This window comes from Nomascus leucogenys, chromosome 2 (genome assembly GCF_006542625.1).
Source record: "Nomascus leucogenys isolate Asia chromosome 2, Asia_NLE_v1, whole genome shotgun sequence".
Lineage (NCBI taxonomy): Eukaryota > Metazoa > Chordata > Mammalia > Primates > Hylobatidae > Nomascus > Nomascus leucogenys.
In genome coordinates, this window is record NC_044382.1 from 27,535,489 (window position 1) to 27,560,320 (window position 24,832).

Below are 24,832 nucleotides of genomic sequence, written 5' to 3' on the forward strand. Positions count from 1 at the left end.
TCGAGAGTCTGAGGCAGGAGAATCGCTTGAACCCAGGAGGCAGAAGTTGTGGTGAGCCGAGATCACGCCACTGCACTCCAGCCTGGGCGACAAGAGTGAAAAAACAACAACAAAAACAAACAAACAAAATGCCACATGAAAGAAGTCAGACAAGAAAGGTTGCATCTCATGTGATTCCATTTATATGAAATATCCAGAATAGGCACATCCATAGAAGCAGGAAGCAAATTGGTGGTTGCCAGAGACCAGGGGTAAGGGAAAGTCAGGAGTGACTGCTTAATGGGTATAGTGTTTTATTTTTCCGTGAAGAGAATATTTTGGAACTAGATAGAGGTGGTGGATGAACAACATTGTGTCTGTACAAAATGCCACTGAATTGTTGACTTTAAAATGGTTAATTTTATGTTGTGAGGATTTCATCTACCCAAAAATAATATCCTTTCTTTGCTCAATACCCTGCAATGGATCCCCAGTTGACTCAGAGCAAAAGACAGCGTGCCTTCAAGGGCCCCGGAGGTCCCACCTGATTGGGTCCCACTTATCTCTCCTCTCTCTCCCACTCACTCCATTCCAGCCACTCTGGCCCCCCTGCTGATCCTTGGAGGCGCCAGGTGGCCTCCTGCTAGGAGCATTTGCTCCAGCAGTTTCCTCTGCCTGGAACACTTTCCACAGGTATCTGTCCAATTCTTCTAACTTCCTCATCTTCTCCTTACCAATCCCCTGGGGACAATAATTCTCAGTTTCCTCTGTATTCTCAGTTTATCAATTTTTCCTGTTCTAGCGCTGGATTACAACTGTTGTTCTCCCTGCCTGCCTTCCCGTGCTTCCCAGAGCACGAAGAAGCGTGCCTCCGCAACCCACTATTTGTGTGACCTTGGTCCAGGAACTGGACTGGGCTCTCCTCCTGAAAGTGGGTAAATAATGTCACCGACCAAATGAGGCTGTTGAGGCATGGAATCTGATCAGGCAGATAAAGTGCCCCTGGCAAACCTCAATTTTCTGTTTCTCAACAAAGCTTTGGCGCGTTGTAAGGATTTGCGGGAAAGTGTCCAGAACCGGGAGTCAGGAGCCCTGACTTCTAGCCCTGAAGGGCCGCGTGACCTTGGCCAAAGCCCCTAATCCTTCTCGGTCTCAGATCCGGGGGCTGGAAACTGAGGAGGTTCTCCCGGCAAGCCCCTCGGGCTAGTGACATTCTAAGATTCCAGGAGCGAAGGAGCTAGAGGGGTGGGGTGGAGGAGGGAGGCGGGCGCGCCGGATTGGCCTCTGAGCGCCACGTGTCCGGCTCGGAGCCCACGGCTGTCCTCCCGGCCCGCCCCGCGCTGCGGCTGCTTCTGGGCTAACGGGCTCCGATCCAGCGAGCGCTGCGTCCTCGAGTCCCTGCGCCCGTGCGTCCGTCCGCCCGTCCGCGACCCGAGGCCTCCGCTGCGCGGTGAGTGGGCTGAGGCTGGACAGGGGAGTCGCTCTGGGAACCCCTTCCCGGGGGGCTGCAGGGACACAAGCAATAAGCGCCCAGTCATCGGCTGATCAGTTCCCCCCGCCAGGAGCGGGGACGGGAGGGCGCGGTAACCCGAGAGTGTCGCAGACTGGGTGTGTCTGGGGAGCGCAGCGGTGCAAATCTGGGGCCGGGGCAGAGAGGCGCGGGCGGAGGGCTCCCTGGCTGGGGGAGGGGAGGAGGGGAGGGAGGGAGTCCCGGCGCTGCAGAGGGTCTGGTTGAGGGTCCTGGGCGCCGGAGCTGAGCCAGGGGCTGGTCTTGCCGGCCTTAATTTGAGGGGCTCAAGAGACTTTGAAGGCCCGGGGTTGGGGTCAGCTGGACGCCAGTCAAAGGACCCGCAGAGAAGGGTGTGGCTGAGGCCCAAGACTGAGAGCAGGAGCGTTGGACCCTCCAGCTGCTTATAAAATGGCTTGTGTGTGGTGTCGGGGGAGGGCTGTCTGCCTGCAGAGAGCTGAACGTCCGGCCGTACATACCTCAGGGCCTCATTGGACCCCATCCCCTTTGGGCCACTGCTTGTCTATGAATGCAGTCTCCCAACGGGGCTCCGAGGCCTCCTATGGTGAGGCAGGGGCACTATGCTTCTTTCTGCTTCTCCTAAGCGGTCTAGGCCTTCCCAAAGTTTGGGGGCTTCAGATGATTCCCCATATACCAGCATGGGAGCAAAATACCCTGAATCGGAATCCCAGCCCCTGTTGCAGTGTGACCTTGGGAGGTGGCTTTCCCTCTCTGAGCCCGGATTTCCTTCTCCAGGTCCATAGTTGAGAAACCCAGTCTCTTTCAAAGGAAACAATGGCTTTGAAAATTGATTTATTTGTCAGCTGTATGGAATGATTGCAGGTTTGGGAGTCTTGATTATAGATTTGGGAAGCCTGGTGCAACCCTTGTAGGCCCTACAAGGGGAAAGGGCAGGAGGTCCTTTGGGACAACTAATCTGGCCACGGCTTCCTGCCTCCTCCTTCCTTTCCCTAGATTCTTTCTAGTGGGTCTTCTCTGACAATTCCAAATTTGGACATATGGCTCCCGGGTTTGTGAAAGGACTCTGGTTTCCCCCAAGAGTCCACCCTTTTCCCTCCATTATTCCTTCCCCCTTGCCCAAAACATGCTTGGGATTGCTTCCACTGACCCAGATGGCATATCCTGACCTGCTTAGCCCTTCATGGTGATGTGAATGACCGCCCCAGTTTCAGCCCCTGTGGACCCTGACCTTCTAGCAGGCAGGCCCTGAGCCATGCAGAGGGCACTGGCCTGGGGTCAGAGGAAAGCCCGGTTACAGTCCAGATGTGCTGGGGCTTTTTGAGCAAGCCCTTTCTCTAAGCCTTTGTGCCCCATCTGGAGCAAAGTCTGCTAAACTGGCTGCCACTTCCAGTGCAGACATTCTAGGATTCAACTATTCTAAGATTTAGGATTCTGGGAGTTGGGTGGGGCTGGGGAGGGCAGGAGGCAGAGGCTTTCATCCCCCTCTGCAGCTGTGACACTCATCCATCTTTCTTTGCCTTATCTACCCTTTGTTCCTAAGGCAGCATCTGCTGAGATACAGAAAATATTTGCAGTTTCTGGATAAGGGCCACAGCTGTTGCTGGGGCAAAATGTAGATGTGAGTGTGCAGAGGAGGGGCCAGGGAAGCCCAAGGCCTGGCCTCTTGAGACTGACTCCTGGGATGAGGTGGGGGAGACTGCAGTGCTGGGTAGCTGCCAGTGACTGGCACATCCGCACTGCAGCATCCAGAGGGAGCCCTGGGCCACGGATCCAGCCTCAGACTCAGCCCCTGCCCTGCCACTAATCAGCTAGGCACCCTGGGCACATCTACTACCCCTCTGGGGCTTAGCCCCTTCCTCTCTACGGGGATAGGACATATACCCAGGACACACCACTGGTATTAATAAGATGGGTTGGGTCTGAATGGCTCTTGCTCTACCATTTTAGGATTTTCTGGGAGGCCCAGTGGAGTCACCAGCCTCACCCCACCCAGCCTCTCCGATATACTTCCTGGGTAGCGACAAAGCACAGGATGTGGTCTCTACCATGATTCCTGAGCATGCATGTTACCCTTCTCCTGCCAATAGAGGAGAGGAAGTCGGACGGGTGTCTTTATGCCTATAAACTTGCCTTGGAATCCAGCTTCATTCCCTTTCCTCCTGGAGTTGAGAAGCCCCCACAGAGACTGGCTATGGAGGAGTGACTGTCCATAGGTTCCTTAGATGTCCCACCTATCTGCAAAATGAGAATGAGATCGATACCTTCATGAGGCTGTAAGATGGCAGATATGAAAGTGCTGTGTTATCTCGAAAGGGTGTGGTGCTTGAGAAGGCAGGCGACCTGAGCCTCAAGTTCCTCTTCTGAAAAACCCATGTCCTGGTGGTCCTTAAATAATAGCAATAAAATGGTAACCACTATTACCTCTTGAACCCTTAAATTTGCCAGGCCCTGGCTGAAGCCTTGATATGTTAGATGCTGTTATTAATGCCTGTTTTGCAGATGTGGAAACTCCAGCCCTTAACAGTTACTTAACAGTAAGGAAGAAATAATAATGACAAATGCTTATAAAATATAGTGCTTCCTGTGTGCCAGGTCCTCTTCTAAGCTCTAGACTTGTCTTAATTTTTTTTATCCTCATCGTAACTCCTATGAGGGAGGTGCTATTTTTATCCCATCATTTTTTTTTTTTTAAATATGAAACAGGCACAGAGAGGCTCAATACTTGCACAGCACCACACAGCTACTAAATATCGCCTTCAGGCTTCAATCTCAGGCAGTCTGGCTCCAGCCTCTACACTGTGAGACACTACTTTGCTGCCTCTCACAAAAGTGACCTGAGCTGGGGTTCAAACCTAGGCTAGACTAGTTCCAATCCTGAAGGGAGACAGATGATCTCCTGAAGCCTTGTCCAGCCCTAGGATCAATGGTTCTGGGTCAAGAGAGGAAAAGACACTGCCGTCTAAGAAAACCCAGTGCGTCAAGCTGGGGGGTGTGCCCACGCACAGAGCCGGGGATGGCATTTACCCCAGCTTCATCAGAATCAAGGCTCCTGGAGGGTTATGGAGCGGGTCCTGGGTGTCTTCCTGTAGACCGGGGGAGAAGCCAGCACGAAAGGGGAAAGAGGGAAGGATCTAGATTTTATAGGCCAGGGGCCTTCTAAGTGGGATGGATATACCCTAGGACGCACTGAAGATGATATTTTGGGGGTACAGGAAGAAACTATTGGACTCCTTATTAAATGTACTTTTAATGTCATATTTTAAAAGTTTATTTCTGTTTATCATGGTAAATACTCAATTTTTCTTTGGTTATGGGTTATGGGATCAAAATATATACATATGTATATATATACATATGTACATATATACATATTTACATATATACATATGTACATATACATATTTACATATATACGTTTGTACATATATACATATGTACATATATACATATATACATATGTGTATATACATATGTACATATATACATATGTACATATATACATATATACATATGTGTATATACATATGTACATATATACATATATACATATGTGTATATACATATGTACATATATATACTGCAAACTGCCATATGACATCACCTTATCACCAGCTTTGTGGGGCCAGGAGCCTTGTCTGTCTCATTTTCTGTTCGACCCCCAACTCCTACCAGTGGGCCTAGTTTGTAGGAGGTGCTCAAATAAATGTTTATGGAAAAACATGCCCCTGCTTGATGACTGATTTTCTTCTGATGTTCAGTAAGTGACTTAACCTCTCTAGTTTATCTCCTGGCTATAGAAAGAGGAGTAAAGCACAGTTTGAAAACCAACAGTAGATGGTTCCATTTGCTGAGGTCACTAAAGAAAGCATGAAAGCCACTTAGTGCATTTTATCCCCAACCATCCGTAGGAGCCACGCCCTGTGGGAGGGGGTGCAAGAAAGAGGCATGTGCAGTAATTTTCTAAAAAGTGTAAAATTATGACTCATACAGATACAAAAATGATCATGTGCTGTTCTACTTATTAATCAATGACCACACCAGGCAGATGTTATAACCAGCTCAAAAGACACATTTGTATTGAAAGAAATGTGCAATTAGAGACAAAACTTTTTTTACCTGAGGGAGTGGGAAATCAATTGGACCTTTACCAGATAGGGCAAGGAGTGTATATTAGAATTACTTTGTGTTACCATCAATTATTTGCAACTTACTGACCTGTAAAATAGCTCAAAGACAATGAAAGTCTAGAGGCAGACAACCTGGAGGGTTTTCCTTTGAAGTACAGATTCTTTCCCATAATACCTTGGAGGCTAGCAGCCCTTATAAATGGAGAAATGATAAATCCACAGTGGTTGACCAAAGCCAGTCAAATCAAGGTGGTTTCAGAGCACCCTAGGGAGGAATACCTTCTGGCTTGTTAGAAAAGGCGGCATTTGAATCCAGCAGATAACAGTGGTTCTTAGCCTCCTTGGCTGCCATTAAAATCACGTAGGAAAGTTTTTAGAAATTACCAAAGGCCAGGCCTCACCCAAGCAATTGAGTCAGAATCTCTAAGGGCTGACCTTAAATCTTTGATAGTTTTGAAAAATTCCCCAGGTTCTGTTAGTGAAGCTAGAATTGAGAAGCACTGGTATAGATTATGGAAAGCTGGATTAAAAATGTTGGTGGAAGGCACTCCTGGTTTAGCAGGCAAGAGAGGGCGAAGAGGAAGGTGGTGATGGCAAAGAAGTCAGGAAGGAGAACCAATGGCCTCGACTGCTGAGCTTAGAGGCCCAGTATTAAGGGGAACCACTGGAGACTTGTGAGCAGAGGAGTGCTGTGGCTCAGGCTGTAGCCCCTCGGGCACTCCCCTGAGGCAGAGGTCTGGGTGGGTTTTTTGCATGATTTTCCATATTATTTCTTTTTTCTTAAATCACCCTCCCACCACACCTGGTTTCACCCCCTTACGCTCAACATCTCCTTTCCCTCAAAAGTGCACTCTGTTCCTCCACAGCCCAAGCTACCTTTCGAGGACAGAAATGCTTTTTCTTACCCTGGTGTTACTGTTCTTCCTGGCATGCCCCTGCCTCCATTCCATTGAATCCAGATTTTGACTGTGCACCTCTATCAGCCTGCACCCCTAATATTTTCTTTAACTTTATACATGTATACCAAATAAAAATGGGACATAAAAGGGCAAGATTAAAACATTTGGAAAGTGGTGATATTCTTGTCTTGCACCCCAGTGGATTGTCATACCCATTACCCCACTTTGGAGACTACTGCTGTAATAATGACAATTGTGGCAGCAGAAGTCACCGTTTATTAAACATTTAATCTGTACCTGGCCATGCTAAGTATTTTACCTGCCTTATTTCATTGAATCTTCACAAAAACCTTACAAGAGGGTCATTTCAGGATGAAGAAACTGAGGCAGAGAAATTCCATAACTTGCCCAAGTTACTGAGCTTGGAATTTGCATGGTCAGGATTTGAACTTGGGCATCGACCATAAAGCCTGCATTGATTCTAATGCCACATTGCCTCCACTGTAAATGTTTGGGCTTATCATCATAAAAGCCACCATTTCTTGAGCCTTGACTGTGTGCCAGGCACTGTGCTAAGGGTTTCCCCCTGTTATTTCATTTATTTCTCAGTACCTATAGGTATTTCTTTCTGCATTTTGCAGACGTGGAAATTGAGATTCCGTTTAAGTAACTTACTTACATCACAAACTGCTGGGCAACATCTGTGCCTGAAAGCCCATGCCTTCACATGACTTGGACAAAACCCTTCCTCTATCCACATCTCTGTGGTTGGGCAGTGGTGAGCCGTTCCTTCTAGAGTCAGCCTGGAGCTCTCGAAGGGGAAGGAAGAACACATGATTGATTGCAGGCAAAAGGATGAGGCAAGGGGTGGCCACAGCAGCACAAAGCCACCCAGGCCATTCATTCTGCTCCTGTGTGGGTTTCAAGAATGATCAGTCATGATAAGTCGTCACAGTGAATCTCATCTAAATCTGAGAGAATCAGGGTTCCTGGGAGGAAAGAGGCACAGGTCTGGAATGACCCTGTTTACTAGTCTTGAACAGCTCTTTCAACCAAGATGATGAACATTGCATATTGGCTGGTGGAGATGGGGAGGAATCCTGTGGCCTGGGAGATAACCCTCCTAGGACTGTTATTCTGCTGTGAAAATCCTGAGTTGAAGTCTCTAAAAGCCTCTAACTGTAGATCCTGCCAAAGAGGGAGTGATGTATTGTCCCTACTTTAGAGATGAAGAAACTAAGGCTCAGAGAGGGATCTGGCTTGCCTGAGGTTACATGGGGGCAGACTGGGAACCAGAACCAGGGTCTTATTCTTTGGATTCTTCCTGGTGTCCCATTGCAGCCAAGACCCACAGTTGTGTGGGGGCTTGTTATGATCGAGGGCTGCTAGGCAGAGATGTTGGCTGCTTCCTGGGCCCTGGCATGTCACTTTCCCTTTCTGAGATGCCTTTACCCCGTCTAGAAAATGAGGGACTTGGAGTCATGGATTATTAAGGGCCCTTCTGGAATTCTGAAACACTGGATGTAAAATATTCAGCCAATTTGAGCAGTGTGGTCTGAGTTGCTCTGGGAGGGATCAGAAGCCATCTCAAAGCCAGGGTAAATGGTGTATTTATGATTAGCTCAGGAGCTTCCCAGAGCCCTCAGAGGAGGGGCTGTGGAATCAGCAGGGGGACTGGCCCTCAGAACTGCAGTCTGAACATCTAGTTCTGGAAGGAGCTTGCTTTTTACATATGAACCGTGCACTCACACAAGGCACACAGAAACTGCTCTCAGAGCTGAGAATATTTTCCCAAAGAGTAAGAGGCCCCTCCTTGGAGCCATCTCTCCTTGGAAAGAGGAGCTCCTCCAGATGGGCCTGGGCTGCAGCCAGCAGCTGAAATTGCCAGCAACGAGCCCAAAGGAAAGTGCTTCAAGGCTGGAGGTGCAGGTGACAGGCCTCAGCCCTCCCTCTGTCTGTGTCAACTAACTTCCTGGGTCTCATTCAGTCCCTGGTTCTCTGCTAGCCTTAGGCTTCCTTCACTGTCTCCCCTTACCATCCCCCAGGTCAGAGGAAACAGAGCTGGCCTCCAGCCTTATCCTGGGATAGATGTGGGCCCCCTTCCCCCCACAACACACACTGGAAAGGGGGTACAGTTTCCATTTCCTGATGAGAACTGCACAGTTGTACCAAGGGGCCCCTGGTTGCCAGGGAAACAGCAAGGTTTCCGCAAGCTGAGCTGAGCTGAGCTGAGCTGCATTTGCAGTCAGATCCATCCTCTGCCTTCCACTCCCAATGCCATCTGATGACTGTCCTCTGCTGACTGCAGCTTGGGGAACTCATAATCAGCCAGTGGAGACACAGAGGCAAACACGACAGAGACCCTGTCCTCAACTTCCCACCAGCACAGTGAATATCACCATTTACTAAGAACAGGTCTCGTGTCTGGTCTCTTATGTGCTGCCTTTGACATAACTTAGGTCTTATCCTCCAACAACCCTACAGAGCAGAAAAGGGAAAGCTTCAGTTTTGTGCTTGAGATCACCTTGAACTCAAAAATGAGCAATAAGCCCACAGTCACATGGCTAAGATTTTCCCTAAGTCTTGGGGGAACAGGGAATATGTGGAGAACTGGAAGGCATTGAGCTGAAATGTCTCCATGATTTCTGCTCTCCTAGTTCTGTTCCTTTTAGGTCTTACTGGGTAAATCTGATTGACTTTGTTATGTTTACTTTTTTTTTTTTTTTGAGTCGGAGTCTCACTCTGTCGCCTAGCCTGGAGTGCAGTGGTGCCATCTCTGCTCACTGCAACCTCTGCCTCCCCAGCTCAAGCGATTCACCTGCCTCAGCCTCCTGACTAGCTGGGACTACAGGCACACACCATCACACCTGGCTAATTTTTGTATTTTTTCGTAGAGACGGGGTTTCGCATGTTGGCCAGGCTGGTCTCAAACTTCTGGCCCCCGGTGGTCCTCGCTGCTTGGCCTCCCAAAGTGCTGGGATTACAGGCATGAGCCACTGCTCCTGGCCTCTGTTATGTTTACTTTTAAAAAGCAACACACAGACATTGTTAAAAGAGATCAGGCCGGGCTTGATGGCTCACGCCTATAATCCCAGCACTTTGAGAGACTAAGGCAGGCAGATCACAAGGGCAGGAGTTCGAGACCAGCCTGGCCAACATGGTGAAACTCGTCTCTACCAAAAATACAAAAATTAGCCAGGTGTGGTGCCGTGCACCTGTAATCCCAGCTACTCAGGAGGCTGAGGCAGGAGAATCGCTTGAACCCGGGAGGTGGAGGTTGCAGGGAGCTGAGATTGCGCCACTGCCCTCTAGCCTGGGTGACTCCATCTCAAAAAAAAAAGAGATCAAATTGCCCAGACCTGCTTAAAGTGGAAAGTAGTGGTCCTTTGTTTCTCTTCTCCTTCTCTTAAGAAGATTGTTAAACTTTCATCTGTTGCCCTCCTGAGTGCTCATTAGCCAGCTCCCCACCCGCTTCTCTTATCCTTCCCAAATCAGTTACATCTCTTTTTGCATTTATTTTTATGTATCATATCTTTGTTCCTTCACTGTAGACCCTGTCTCCTGATATCCTCCGCCCACATTCCTTATCCATTTTCAATGAGATATGTGTCCTGTTTTCCTGTGTGTTCCTATCTTTTTTTTTTTTTTTGAGACAGGGTCTTGCCCTGTTACCCAGGCTGGAGTGCAGTGCTGCAACCTTGGCTCACTGCAGCCTCCACCTCCTGAGTTCAAGCAATCCTCTCGCCTCAGCCTCCCAAGTAGCTGGGACTATAGGCATGTGCCACCATGTCCAGCTATTTTTTATTTATTTATTTTTTTAATAGAGATCGGGTCTCACTATGTTACCTAGGCTAGTCTCGAACTCCTGGGCTCGAATTATCCTCCCACCTCAGCTTCCCAAAGTGCCAGAATTATAGGCATGAGCTACCACGACCAGCCTGAAAAATCCAGTCTTTACAGTGGCCTCAGGCACTGGTCCCAGATCCTACATCCTACCACACCACTCCCGGCTACCACATCAGCCACACTGAGCTCGTGGTGGTTCCTCACTTGCACTGCCCCGTGGTGTGCCCCCAGTCGCATTCATGAGATCCTCTGACCCCTCCACCTGGGACTACACCCCTTGTCACTCTCCTGACCAAGCCTTGTCTTTTCTCTGTAGTTCTTATCTCAGCCTGATGAGTGCATTTGTTATTCATTCCCATTACAGCATAAGCTCTAGAGAAACAGAATTTTAAAAATCTCACATATTTTTGTATGCACAGTGCCCACAGCAATGCCTGACTCGGAGCAGGTGCTAAATGAGTGCATATTGACTTGTTCAGGAATGACAGTCCTTCAGATATTGCAGCAGGTGGTTGGAAGCACTTTGAGTGCTATCTGCAGGCGGTCAAGCTCTGGGTTCTGAAGCCATCCTTGTTGACTTGAAAAGAGGACATGCATGGTGCAGATAGTATAGACTCTGCGATCTAGAAATTGTTGAATTCAGTTCTAAGCTGTGTGATCTTGGCTCATTTATTGTGATGCTCCAGCCTCAGTTTCCTCTCTATAAAAAAGGAGAATCTGATGTGTGGAAGGATTTCTGTGAGTATTAACTGAGACGGTGCTGCGACAGGTACCCTGTCTAGTCTGGAGGAGTCAAGGGGTCAGTGGTGGGTCAGTGCCATGCCCGCCCTCCCTCGGGGATCCGCGTCCCTTTCCCATCCTGCTGTAAATATCTGGACACAATCTAGTCTGTCCATTGTCTTCTGAAAAAAATGTGATTGGCCCTGAGCTGGGTCATTGGGTCTGATTTAACCTGAAGGGCTGGGGGCAGCTAGAAAACAGCAGAGGGAGGAAATGTAAGGGAAAGAAAGGGGATGGTTAGAGTTGGGGGAAATCTCACATGCTCTCTTTCTTCTCCACAGTGGATTCTGCTGCAGAACCGGAGACCATGGCCAAACCAGCACAGGTAAGGGGCCTCTCTTTCCTGAAGGTGGTACTCTGCCTTCTCTGGGCCTGGGATCCTCCTGGAGTCACTAGGCCTGCTGCAGAGACCCCTGGTACCTTCAGCATGAAAGAAGGAGGAAAGGTTCTTAGGCTTTGTTTGCTCCTGTTATAAGTCACGGCTCTTCAGAGGCAGGTCACCATAATGTAATATAACCCACAATATCCTAAGCAGAAAAGGATGTGTATTGGCTTATCTGACAGGAGGCCCAGGGCTTCAGGTCTGGTTGAATCTGGGCGTTCAAATGATAGTGTCAAGATTCTGCCTGTGTGAGCTGGGCTTCTTCCGGTGGCTTCATTCTTGGGTAGGTTCTTCCTTGCATTGGCATGGTAGTAATCAGCAGCTCCAGGCTTCCATTCTGCTGTCTTGGCAGCCCAGGGAGAAAACAACATAACTCATGCCCAGTGATTCCAGGGGAAGGCCCAGGTCTGGTTCTCATTGGCTGGGCCTGAGTAACCTGTTCTTTCTTGGAGCAAGGAGGTGGAGTTGGTCCCACCTGAACTGTTTGGCCTGAGGAAGGGAAATGGATACTTGACAGGCAAAAAGGCAATCGAGGGGCTTCTCTGCTCTGGACATGGAAATGTTCTCTGTCACACCCATTTGGGATTCAATTTCCTTGGCTTGGGAGACTCTAACCTCAGTCTCTCATGTCTGACCACTCTGCCGGGCAATAGAATTGGATGCACATGAGAACTTTTACTCCCATGTGGCTGAGACGAGGTTCTGGCCATGGTCAGAGGTAGGACTCTGACCTCGACTCTACTCTGTTGAGGCTGGGCACGGTGACTCTCACCTATAATCCCAGCACTTTGGGAGGCTGAAGTGGGCAGATCACTTGAGCCCAGGATTTCGACACCAGCCTGGACAATATGGTGGAACCCCATCTCTAGAAAAAATACAAAGGTGGCATGTACTTGTAGTCCCAGCTGCTTAGGAGGCTGAGGTGAGAAAATCACCTGATCCTAGGAGATTGAGGTTGTGATGAGCTGAGATCATGCCACTGCACTCCAGCCTGGGCTACAGAGCAAGTCTCAAAAAACAAAAAACCTCACTCTACTCTGTTGGGGTTTGCCCGAGGGTGCTGTCTGTTGGCTGGCATTGGAGAAAGCCATGCAGTCAGTGTGACGATAGGATTGGCAGGGAGAAGAAACTTGGGGATCTTGAAGAAAATCATGGGACTTGGTCCCGTTGTCCCTTACTCCAACCCAGAAATACTGGCCACAGAATGCACAGACAGAAGCTGTCTGTGAAGTCTTTGGGCCTCATGTCCCCCTTACGGAATGGTTGAACTCAGTAATAACAAAACTCCATCCATCCTTGACATCATGACTGCCCCCAGTGAACCTGGGCTTATAGGATATTCACAGTTTCTGAAGAGCACAGGATGTTATAGGATCAGTACCCTCAGAGAAGTCCTAGCTGTGGCCTTCCTCACAGCCACTGAGGAGTATACTGTGTGTACAAGGGGCCTCTCTGGCCAGGAGGAGAGAATGTTACTGATTATGGGTAAAAATCCAAGGTGGAACTTTCACTGTTCCCCATTTCCTATGTGTAGTCATACTAGAGCTACTTCCTGAAAGGCATTTGAACTGCAGGATTCTAGATGATCCAAGTGGACAGGCCAGGCCCTGGGAGATCAGAGAGGCCAGGACCTAGGGTGCAGATCTTTGGACCTTGGTCCAGTGCTCCTGAGCCATGCCTTCTGCCTGGCTCATCTGTGGTTTCTTGTTGCCATGGAGTAGGGGGTCAGTAGACCTCCTGCAAGTGAGTCCCAGGATGGCAGGGCCTTAGGGAACCCTCCTCCTATGGGGTGAGTTGGCACCCTCCATGCACAGTGTTCTGGTGGGGCAGTAAAAGAGCTCTGGGGCATGCAGGAGGGCACCCCACCTAGGTTGAGGAGAGAGGGGAGGCTGCCTAGGGAGAGCTACTCAGGGGAGGAACAAGGGAGCTGAGAGTGGTCTTGGTAGGGACAGCTGGGACAGAGGCTAGAGGGAGAGCAAATGCAGCATGCTCAGGGGAGTAAAAGTAATTTGGTGTGCTTGGGGTGCAGTGGTTTGGGGGAGAGGTGAGGGTTGCAGAAGACAATAACAGAGAAATGTGAGAAAAGCCTCCCTGCCATTGAGCTGAAGTTGTTGCTTCCAGTTATTAGCTCAGCTTTCAATTATTAGCTTGAATCTGGTGTCCTCCAAAACTCCAACACATGCACACATGCATGCATGCATACACACATATGCATGCACACAGCAAACTGCTCCCTCTTCTCTGGCTTAGACACCCCCCAGTTCCTTCCACTGTGGTTGTTGTGCTGTTCTCCCTATCTCTCCTTTTGGAAGAGGAGAACTTGAGGCCCAAAGACATGAAGAAATAGGGTGGTGTCATGGAAGACCCAGGAGGCATGGCACTGTGGCCTCCATTTCACAGGGACGTTCTTGGTTTGAATGCAATAATGAACATAAAAACACCTTGAGGACAGGGCAGGATAGGCAGTTGCTTGTGCCTGGGACTTCTGGGAGATGTGGAGGTGAGGCCTGGGTCAGGACCGGCCAAGGCAGCTCTCAGCTGGAGTCCTGGCCATGTACCTGTCTCTCTGGGGACATCACCTCTGCTCCCAAGAGGCCACCAGGACTCCTGCTCCAGCAGCAGCCTGGGTGGGGCCCAGCCCCGCAGAGCCCCGGGGCCCAGCTGCTCACCAGCTGGCACCAGGACCTGCTGAATATTTCAGGGTGGAAAGTCCCTTCTCTGCTGTCCCCTGCCTTGGTTATGGGTTCCTGCAGCCAGGAACCTGTCTGCCAGAGGTGCGACAGGCAGTCAGGGTGGGGTAGGTGAGGAGAAGCCTGTGCGTTTGCACAGGTGGTGCTTAGAGATGCAGAATTCATGAAGTTGTTGTGAGAATGACACGGTGGGAAGCCTGGGCCTGGACGATTTGAGAGGCTGTCTCTGAATCTCCAAATGTGACCAGTGCTAAGCCCCCACCTTTGCTTCTAGTGGCTATGATCCTGTGGGGTCCCAGGACAACTAATCTAGTAGGTCATCACTTGGAAGATCTTATTAGTCCTGTGCAAAGAACTGTGCAGGAGCCCGAGCTTGCTCCTCAAGAAGCTTGTCTCTAAGTGAGCATTTTGATCAAGGCTTGCGTAGGGCATTAGGCACCCTTCCCCCAGCATGGCACTTCAGCCCCTTCTCCAGACACTGCTGTGACCACCCACATTGTATGAGGGGGAGAACAGTGGAGGGGGAGGAGCAGCAATAGGAAAGGGGGGGTCTGCGTGCTGCCTCATCCCCCGCCCTTCATCCTGGGGACATGCTTCCCTCTTCTCTGCATCCCTTCCCGGCAGCTTACAATCCCTTGACTTTAGAGACTTTGGGCATCTAACTGTGAGCTCTGAAGAATCAGACTATATCTTAAGTACTTGTCACCACCCACACACCCCTGCCCCAGCAGACAAGTTAAAACAGTTTCTAGATGCCACATATCAACCAGACAGGTGTTCGTATGAAATACCTGTCATATGAACCATATGAAATCTGCTGCTGTTTGACTGTTTTTAATCTACATACAAGGCAAGTTACATGGCTCGACCTAGTAAAGAATGCCAAATACTAGGGATAGGGTTGTGAGTGGTCAGCTGAGTTTAATGGATAAGGAAAACCATGCCAGGATGTTAGAGCCTTGCCCTTACCCAGGTCCTGACTTAGATGTTGTGCCCAGGCCAGCCCAGCAGGGCTAGAGCTGCCCTTGCTAGCATTACAAGAGCCTGAATTGTTTATCCCCCTCATCTTCTCCAGCCTCATCTCTTTGCCTTCCCTGCTTCTAGTGGATGAACTTAGTGACAGCCAGCATCTGCTCTGAGCACTGGAGACTCTGGGCTGGCTTTCCCGAATGCCCCTTGCTTCCCTCCAGGTCTTTGCCATGTGTCTCCTCTGTGTGATGCCTTCTTCCTCTTCGCCTTTCCCCTCCCTCCTTTACTCATTGGGGCCAGCCTGTTGCTCATCCCTCAGGACTCAGCTTAGACGTCACCTCCAGAAAGCCTTCTCTGATCTGCTTGGAATATATTCACAGTCATTCATCCATCCATTTATGAAACATATTCAGTGAGTGCTTGATTGCTCCAGGCCCTGTACTTGGTGCTAGAAATGCATCAGTGAGCAAGGGAGACACAGTCCCTGCCCTCCCAGAGCTTGTAAAGGAAATATTTCCTGGGTCCCATGCTGCTCTTAGCATCGTATCCACCACGCTGTCTTGTAGTTGAAGTTGTCATGTATCTCTCTACCAGATTCTGAGCTCTTAGTGGTCCCTGGTTCTAAGCATCTACTTAGTAGACTCTCAGTAAATGTTGCTTGCTTGCTTGATTGAATGAATGAATGGTAGGGTAGCCCTAGCTGCCCTGGAATTGTGAGTATCTGAATGTGAGAAGCACTTAGGATGCTGTGGATTGGACAGCATTGCTGCCTTTTTGTAGCCTTGAATATAGGGTCGAAATGGCATAGAGGCAAACAGCACAGAGCAATAACTCAAATGCTTCAGTATTCAAGGAGAGGGGCAGGCTGGCATGGTTGACCAGGAGGAAGCAGTGGGCTATGTGGCGGTTGTCCCTTCTTATCTCCAGCTCCCACCCAGATGGAATCTGAGGGGAAGGGAGAGATTGATCTGTTAGAAAGAGCCTTGGATTCCCTTCCCAGCTGGGCCTCTGACTTGCTGTGTGGTCTTGACATGTCACCTGCCCTCTCTGTTCTGGGTCTTCTGGGACACAGATGGTAATAGACCTACCTTCCTCATTTAGTTCGCAGCTTGTGGTTCTCAAAGTCCTTTCCCTCTCTTATTCCAAGTGAGCTGTGGGAAGGACATCCTATGACTAAAGTGGATTGGAGGCTGGTGCTACTGTGGGTTAGGACAGGTTGGTCCAGACAGGTGGAAGGAAAAACAGCCATGAATCATGGCAACAGGCTAGCCTGCAGAGGGCCCGGACAGACCCTGGAGGACCTGCCCCTGGTGGCATCTTCCAAAGCTTAATATTTCCACACTGGTCCCAGGAGGCCCTGGCATTGGAGACAGCATTGCTAGGGATCCAGTGCCAGGGAGGTCTCCCTTCACCGTCTTCCCCTTCGGCGTCCTCCATCTCAGAGCTTGGGCCATCATGGGTGTCTCCATCAATTCATTTAGCCCAGTCACAGTTACTTCCAGCCTCTATGCCAAGCCTGTGCTAGAGCTGGGGCTCCACGGTTCTTAGGCAGAATGATTTGTCTTATTCACGACAGTCTCCGTTCTCCATGGACTCAATAACTGAGTGGGAAGCTGAACTAAAAGGTCTTTAAGGATCCTTGCAAAGAAATAATTTTGAGCCTCTGAGCCTTCTTGTTTCCTTTTTTTTTTTTTTTTTTTTGAGGCAGAGTCAGTCTCATTCTGTCACCCAGGCTGGAGTGCAGTGATGCGATCTGAGCTCACTACAACCTCTGCCTCCCAGGTTCAGGTGATTCTCCTGCCCCAGCCTCCCGAGTAGCTGGGATTACAGGTGCCTGCCACCACGCCTGGCTAATTTTTGTATTTTTAGCTGAGACAGGGTTTCATTACATTGGCCAGGCTAGTCTCTAACTCCCGACCTCAAGCGGCCTCCCGCCTAGCCTCCCAAAGTGCTGGGATTACAGGCATGAGCCACTGTGCCAGCCACCTCTTGTTTCTCCATCCATCCTGGAAGCTAATATTGTCTGCTGTACTTTTTTGATATTGCTGGGCTGGAGGTGTCCAGAAAGAAAGAGAAAAGGATTTAGAAGTGAAATTCCTGGAGGACCCCAGTTGTTCTGTGTTCTTGTTCATTTATTCATGTGGCAAATACTTGAGTGCCCCCTTTGGTTAATCTCTGTGCAGTGGGCAGAATGGATCTGGTATCTGCTCTCAGAGGTTTCTGGATCAAACTGCCCGCAGGGGTGGAGAAGGCAGCAGGAATTTCTCAGGCTCTGGCCGTGAGGTCTGAAGTAAGGCCAAGGGGAGCCCTGGCAGTAAAGCCCCCATCCTGCGCTCACTGAGCTCCTTGCAAGGCACCCTGCTCTGGGTATTCGGCATGTGTTACTCTTTAAGTCTCTGCCCAGGAGTGTGATACGGTTGCAGGGGATTCCCAGTGGCAGGAAGAGAGCTGTGTTCCTTTCTGGTCAGAACTTTAAATAGTAACTCCACGCCCACGCATGCATACCTCAGAGGAGCCAACCTCTGCAGACAGAGACCAGAGAGCATCCAGAGGCCTGGCCAGGGTCCTGCAGCGCAGACACTGGGAGGCACAGAGACGGGGAGACGGGGAGGCAGTCCAGGGCTCACTCTGCTCCACCTCTGACTCCTTGTAGGCAGGATCTATGTGGACCACCCTCAATTCCCTCATTTTTGGATTCTTTCCTGATTCCCCGCAGCTGGATCAGCCTCTGCTGTTTTCCCACATTACCTTATTTTTGTCTTAATGTATTTCCTACAAGCTTTATAGTAATTGATGTGCTTGTCTGTCTCTGCCACTGGGCCAGGAGCTCGCGAAAGACAGGAATTGGGTGCCCTTTCTCCCCAGTTCCTCAGCCATTAGTGTAGGGCCTAGCTCAGATGAAGTGCCGTGTCACTGTGCTGTATGATTGGTGACAGCCTCTGGCATCCTCCACTCTGCCAGCTCTCGGCTGCTCTCCCAGATGCCCCACTTCTCAGTGCCGTGTAACTGACCCACTCTGACTTCTCTGTGAACCAGTCCCATTGTGCATTCAGGTTCAGGTTCGATGTCTAAGATCCCCTGGCTCTCTGCCGCTTCTCTCCTTCCCCTCAAAGACCGAGCCAGCTTGTCCTCAGATGCCAGTTCACAGCGCAGTTTACTGGGCCCAGAGGGGCAGCGCCTTGTCTTGGCATTGAACTGAGAGTGTCTCTGGGCCCCCTGTGCCCAGGACCCCACCCTCAGTAGCTGGCACCTGCAAGGTTCCTGGAGCTGGAGAGCAGAGCAGGGCTGGAGAGCAGAGGGAAAAGTTCTGGGTTCTCTGTGACCTCCCACAAGTGGCTCTTCTTTGGGCTTGGCTTCCGTGATAGAAATAATCTTAAGAGCGTCTACAAATGGCTACACTAATGACATTCACAGAGGTGAAAGTGTAAACATAAAATGCCGTAAAAATATGAGGGGCTGGCTGGGTGCACTGGCTCATGCCTGTAATCCCAGCACTTTGGGAGGCCAAGGTGGGAGGACTGTTTGAGGCCAGGCATTCAAAACTAGCCACGGCAATAGAGTGAGACCCCATCTCTTAAAAAAAAAAAAAAATATATATATATATATATATGTGTGTGTGTGTATATATATACATATATATGTGTGTATATATATATACATATATGTGTATATATATACATATGTGTGTGTATATATATACATATATATGTGTGTGTATATATATATATATATATATATATTTGACTCTCACTATTCTTGCAGGGATCATTTTCATCTCCTACACTCAGCCAGGCTTTTTTAACCTCTCCTGGATGCTTTGGAAGGTGGTGCAGGGCTGCAGGCCTTGGCCAAGCCCCCCTCCCTTGGGGAAATGGCACTGTCCTTTGGGCGGGTTGCAGCAGGTGGTATGGGAAAGTCATCCACACCGCTCCCCAGGGTGTATGTGGCCAGCACTGGATTTTGCAGGGAAAGCAGCTCAGCCTGGACCAGGGTAGGCATCTGACCTGAGGTTGGGGCTGGGAGCTTGGTCTCAGTCCGCGGTTGGCAGCTCACCCTCTACTTTTTTCTCCACAGGGTGCCAAGTACCGGGGCTCCATCCATGACTTCCCAGGCTTTGACCCCAACCAGGATGCCGAGGCTCTGTACACTGCCATGAAGGGCTTTGGTGGGTGCCAGGCTTCATGGGAGCTTGGGGGGTATCCCCCAAGTGTAGACACAGCCCAGAGCCCTTCTGGTGGCGGTGGTAGGGTCTGTGAAATGGCAAAGTGCACTTATTCATTTTTTTGGTCTCCTGTTTTTATTAATTTTCATGATGTTATAATAAAATGTTTCAGAAAAAAATGTATAAAGAATAATAGAAATTTCACCCATAGATTTACCACCAAACTTAAGAACTAGTGCTTCATTGGTGTAGTTGAATTTTCCTTAGTAGACCCCCCTCCTGATAATGCCGCCTGCTGCCTTCGCTCAGAGGCAGCCACAATCTGAAGGTGGTGCCTATATTCTTTGTCTTGTGGTGGAAAGAACCCTGTACTGGGTGTTAAGACACCTGGGTTTTTCTGAGCCAGGTTCATTGTGAGACCTTGGACAAGTTCTTGCCCCTCCCTGGGCCTTAATTTCCTGATGTGTGCAGTGAGGAGCTGGATCAGGGGCCTTCTGAGCACAGATATTGTGTGTGCTGTGTCCACTTTCAGTCGTGACTTAATAAGTCCCCATGACCCTCTGCCCTGACACCAGCACCTGATGAGCGGAAGGCTCATGCTGAGGCCTGCAGGGAGCTGCTAGGCCTGTGTCCAGGGAAGGAAGTGGCCCTGGTGGGCTTCCTGGAGGCAGGGTGGGTAGGATGATGATTGCTCTCCCCTATTCCAGGCAGTGACAAGGAGGCCATACTGGACATAATCACCTCACGGAGCAACAGGCAGAGGCAGGAGGTCTGTCAGAGCTACAAGTCCCTCTACGGCAAGGTAACCACAGCAACCGGAGGGCCCATGGGGTGCGAGTGGAAGAATGATTTCATTCACCTGTGTGCTCATTCAGGTATTTCCTGGACATGGCACTCCAGGTTAGCCTGTGGGCTGACACCTTACCCTGCTCTTTTTCTTCTCATCAGCTGGGCGTCTTTCAGCCTTTAATACACCCACAGCACCTGCTGTATGCTGGGCTCATGCTAGGCGTTAGGGCTGCACTAGTGAATAAGGTGGGCGAGGTGTCAACTCTGTGGACTGCCAGATAGTGAGAGAGATACACAGTAAATGAGGAAACAGACAGTGGTGGGGAAGTGGCACAGGGCTGTGGACTTGACCCTGCACAGCCGTTTGCTAGCAGCATGACTTGGAGTAAGACCCCTGTTGTCTCTGAGCCTGTCTCTTAGGGTTGGTAACAGTACATACCTCCAAGGGTGATGATTTAATGAGATTACTTAGCCCAGCACCTGCCAGAGTAAGTGCTCATTAAGTGTAATTCTTACCATTGTAACTACTCTTCCTCTTTCTTCTTCTAACTCCTCTTCTTCCCCACCTGCCAGGACCTCATTGCTGATTTAAAGTATGAATTGACGGGCAAGTTTGAACGGCTGATTGTGGGCCTGATGAGGCCACCTGCCTATTGTGATGCCAAAGAAATTAAAGATGCCATCTCTGTAAGAAGTGGGGGTGTATGAGTGTGTTGGGGTGGGGGTGTGGTTAATGGGAAGATTCTGGGCTCTTCCAAAAGCAACTGGTGAGCCCCATACCCACCCAGCAGATGTGTCCTGCTTCAAAGACACATCTAAATTTATCCCAGAGGAGCATCCCGATCCGCACACAGAGAGATGCAGACAGATGTCAACGTGATGCAGACCCCATGAAAGGGGCCCTTAGCGCAGACCCCCTTACCAGGAGCTTGTAGTCCAAGGACACAGGTTATAGGGACATGGAGACAAATTGTGTCTAACACTCCTGAGGCCAAGGGCACACTGAAGGTAATCAACATGACCCTGGGCCAAGGGTTGTTTGAGAGGGCATCTTAAAGGATAATAGGATCAAGTTAAGCCCCAAAGCCCAGAGAGGATTTGGTGAATAGGAGTGTCAAGGTCATTGCAGGGTGTAAAAATGGCAGGAGAAGTTGTGGACCTGTGTTTAGGGTATGAGGAGTAGCTCAGCCTGGTTGAGGTAGAGGTAGAGAATTGCCCCCTAGGAAGAAGAGAGGCAAAGCCCTTTAAGTGTATCTAGCACCTTACAGTCTCTAAAGTGCTATGATCTTTCTATGAGCTATTAAGCTTGAATTCATTTTATAAACTGATGCACTTAGCAATGTGAGATTATTATCTTCTCAATCTCCCTGTGAGTATGGCAGAGCAACTAGTATCATCTACACTTTACAGATGAGAAAACTGAGGCCCAGAAAGATAGTTTCTGAAGAGAATTCACAAAGCTGGAAGAGGCAGAACTAGAACCTTTGTGTTTTAGTCCATTCTGACATCGCTATAAAGAAACACCTGAGACTGGATAATTTATAAAGAAAAGAGGTTGAACTGGCTCATGGTTCTGCGGGCTGAACAGGAAGCATTGCGGCTTCTACTTCTGGGGAGGCCTCAAGAAGCTTCCAGTCTTGGCAGAAGGCAAAGAGGGAGCAGGCATCTCACATGGTGGGAGCCAGGAGCAAGGCGGGAGGTGGGAAGTGCTACATACTTTTAAACAACCGGATCTCACAAGAACTTACGATCTTGAGAACAGTACCAAGGGGATGGTGCTAACTATTCATGAGAAACCACCCCCATGATCCAATCACCTCCCACCAGGTCCCACTTCCAACATTCAGGTCTACAATTCGACATGAGATTTGGTGGGGAAACACATCCAAATCATATGACCATGTCTTATGAGTCTCAAGGCAGCAGTTCCCAATCAGTGCCTAAGAGCTGGGTAGGAACCTCCTGAGTCCTGGGGTGTCATAGCTCTGGCCACTCCCTGATCCCAACCTGCGTCCAGTGGCCTCCCATCCCTGCCCTTAATTCATACGCTCTTTTTCTACTCCCAGGGCATTGGCACTGATGAGAAGTGCCTCATTGAGATCTTGGCTTCCCGGACCAATGAGCAGATGCACCAGCTGGTGGCAGCATACAAAGATGGTGAGATGGGCAGGAGGGGCCGCTTAGGATCTTCAGATACAAAATGACGATGATTGCAACAGTGGGGACACTAAGATTCTAGCCATCTACCTTCTCTCCTCCTTTCCTCTGATCCATTTGTCCACCCATTCATCTATCCAATAAGTACTTGCTCTGTGCTGGGTGATGTGCTAGGTTCTCAGGATAAAACCAAAGGGGTCCCTCTCTCTTAGACCAATGAGATAATGAGATAATGAAGGAGACAGACAATAAACATGTAAACAGATAAACACAATGGTGATGGATTTTAGCTAAGTGTTATGAAGGAAATAAGGTAACAAGAATCAAACTTTTACCAGTGAGATCTTGGGAGGAAATGAGGAACCAATTGTATAAAGAATGGAGAGAGGATCCTTCCAACAGAGGTCACGGCAAGTGCAAAGGCCCTGAAATAGAAATGAACCTGGTAGCCTGTACAAGGCTAGACAGGTAGAGGACAGGGCAGGGTCACACAGAGCCTGCAGGCCAAGAGAGAGATGGTGTTTTATTCTGAGTCTAATGAGAAGTTAGGGAGTATGATGATCAGATACAGGTTTTAAGACAGCCACCCTTGTTGCCGTGGGTTGGAAAGGAATTGAGAATAGAGAAGGAGAGAACCATTGGAAAGCTGTAGCCACTGTCCAGGTGGGTCATCATGGTATAGGTGGGCTAGAGAGAGTGAACAGATTCCATTTCATCATATCATGGTCAGTACGAAGAGCTGTGAAAATATACCCTGGGTCTTGCCATGATGGACATGTAGACTGGGTTTTGGAATTCTTAAAAATATCTGATCATTCTGGGGGTAGCAGGGGCCTTTATCCTGGATCCCTGAGGTCTCTGGGGATGAGACTAGAGCTTGCATTCCTTTCTGCAGCCTACGAGCGGGACCTGGAGGCTGACGTCATCGGCGACACCTCTGGCCACTTCCAGAAGATGCTTGTGGTCCTGCTCCAGGTTGGTTCACAGCCTATTTTTTTCCTCTGGAGCTTGGGATAGCTTCTGTCTGGCTCACCTGGGTGTAGATCTGAATGTCCAGGGGTCTGGTCAGCTTCCCCCGGTTTGCGCAGGCAGGCGTATTTGGCTAATCCTCTTTCCCTTTGGCACACAGTCCTCTCGTGCCCAGGAGTGTCTTCTGCTGTGACTTTCTTCCTCTCTCCACACTCGCTCCTCCTGCTCCTCTCTGGGCCTCCTTCCTGCCATTGCTTCTGCAGCTGCACATGCAGCATTTCTGGACCCCAGCATTCCTGGGTCTGCTGTGTGGAGTCTCCCACACCCCAGCCTTATTGCCTTCTTACAGCCCGCCCAAAGTATATCACAAAGAGACTATTAGGAGGCTACAAATTGGTGTCTGTGGCTGAATTCAACCTGCCAAGTTGGATTTTTTTGTTTGTTTTCCCATACAATGTGTTTTAAGAAAGAAAGCAAAACAAGTTTGAGTTAGTTGCTAACATTTAAAAATTGTGAGATTTTGCTCAAAAACCAGATTTCTGGATTATTTTTAATGTATTGAAAGTTGTGGTAGCAGCAGACCTGCATTCTGCACGACTGCAGTGGGCTGGAGAGCATATGCCTCCTGTCCGCTTCACCCTGAATGTCACCTACCTGGCTCTGTAGGTACCTCTGTGACCACAGGCACGGTGGGAACAGGCATTGAGATGTCTCAAGCTCAGCTCCAAGGACCAAATGGTTATGAAACTTTACCTATAAATTAAGCCACCACTATGTTTCCTCTTTCCCCCATTTCCCTTTTATACCAGCTCCTTCCAACTCTGTTCCTCTCATTGCCATAACAATCCCATATTAACCAGCTGGGGAATGATCAGGAGAAACCTCAGGAGTGGGACAGTGTGACCTGTGCCCCATTTTCAAAGCTGCTTGTTCTGGAGAGGAGCGTCCTATCCCTGTATCTTGGAGTCAAGCGTTTTGTATCCTCAAGGTCTGACAGTAAGCAGCAGTGCGACACACGTTGTAAGCTTGCCAGCCCTGTCTTCTGCTCAGTCCCAAAGAGAACCCAGGGGGTTTGAGATCCTGGAATGCACAATCCAGGGGGAAGAGGGGATGGCCATAGACCTCTCCAGGCTACCTGCAGACCTCTGCCCATGTAAGAAGGAGTTGAGTACTGCTCATCCCTCTTCCCTTTGTGCATCCTCCTATTTGTAAGCTTCCTCTATCAGATGGGGCAAAGGGCATGGGCAGAACAACAGAAGCACCATTAGGATTTGGTGACTTTATAGCTTGTGAGCTCAGATCTTGGGACCTGAGTCCCAAATCCTTATTGGTGAATTCTTTAAGTTAAGGTATAAGAGCTCCTAATAGAATGCAAATGTTCAGATCCTTTGCCCCTGTGGAATCGTTGCTGGAGGAGTGTCATGGGCCATGCCAGGATCTGTGGCAGGGACCCTCGAGAACCTGGGGCCCTGTCCTCAGAGAGGTCCTCAGGGCAAGGCTCTGCCTGCCTCTGGGCTGGGGACACCTGGAAGAACCTTGGTTGTTCTTGGGACTGTCCTGTGTGGACCCAGCCCTGACAAGGGAAAGGCCAGAG

General features: G+C 49.5%; 1 protein-coding gene across 2 annotated transcripts in view; it reads left to right on the forward strand.

The window, feature by feature from the left end:
- Nucleotides 1-1,224: 1,224 nt before the first annotated feature.
- ANXA6 (annexin A6) overlaps nucleotides 1,225-24,832 on the forward strand; it is a 55,950-nt gene continuing 32,342 nt past the window's right edge. The window contains exons 1-7 of one of the 2 annotated variants that reach the window (XM_003266662.3): nucleotides 1,225-1,429; nucleotides 11,402-11,445; nucleotides 19,236-19,326; nucleotides 20,031-20,125; nucleotides 20,686-20,799; nucleotides 22,179-22,269; nucleotides 23,165-23,244. In XM_003266662.3, coding sequence (XP_003266710.1) covers nucleotides 11,428-11,445; nucleotides 19,236-19,326; nucleotides 20,031-20,125; nucleotides 20,686-20,799; nucleotides 22,179-22,269; nucleotides 23,165-23,244 — 489 coding nt within the window. In that variant the 5' untranslated portion in view covers nucleotides 1,225-1,429; nucleotides 11,402-11,427. The remainder of the gene's footprint in view (nucleotides 1,430-11,401; nucleotides 11,446-19,235; nucleotides 19,327-20,030; nucleotides 20,126-20,685; nucleotides 20,800-22,178; nucleotides 22,270-23,164; nucleotides 23,245-24,832) is intronic. The other variant, XM_030826400.1, reaches the window with a different exon arrangement.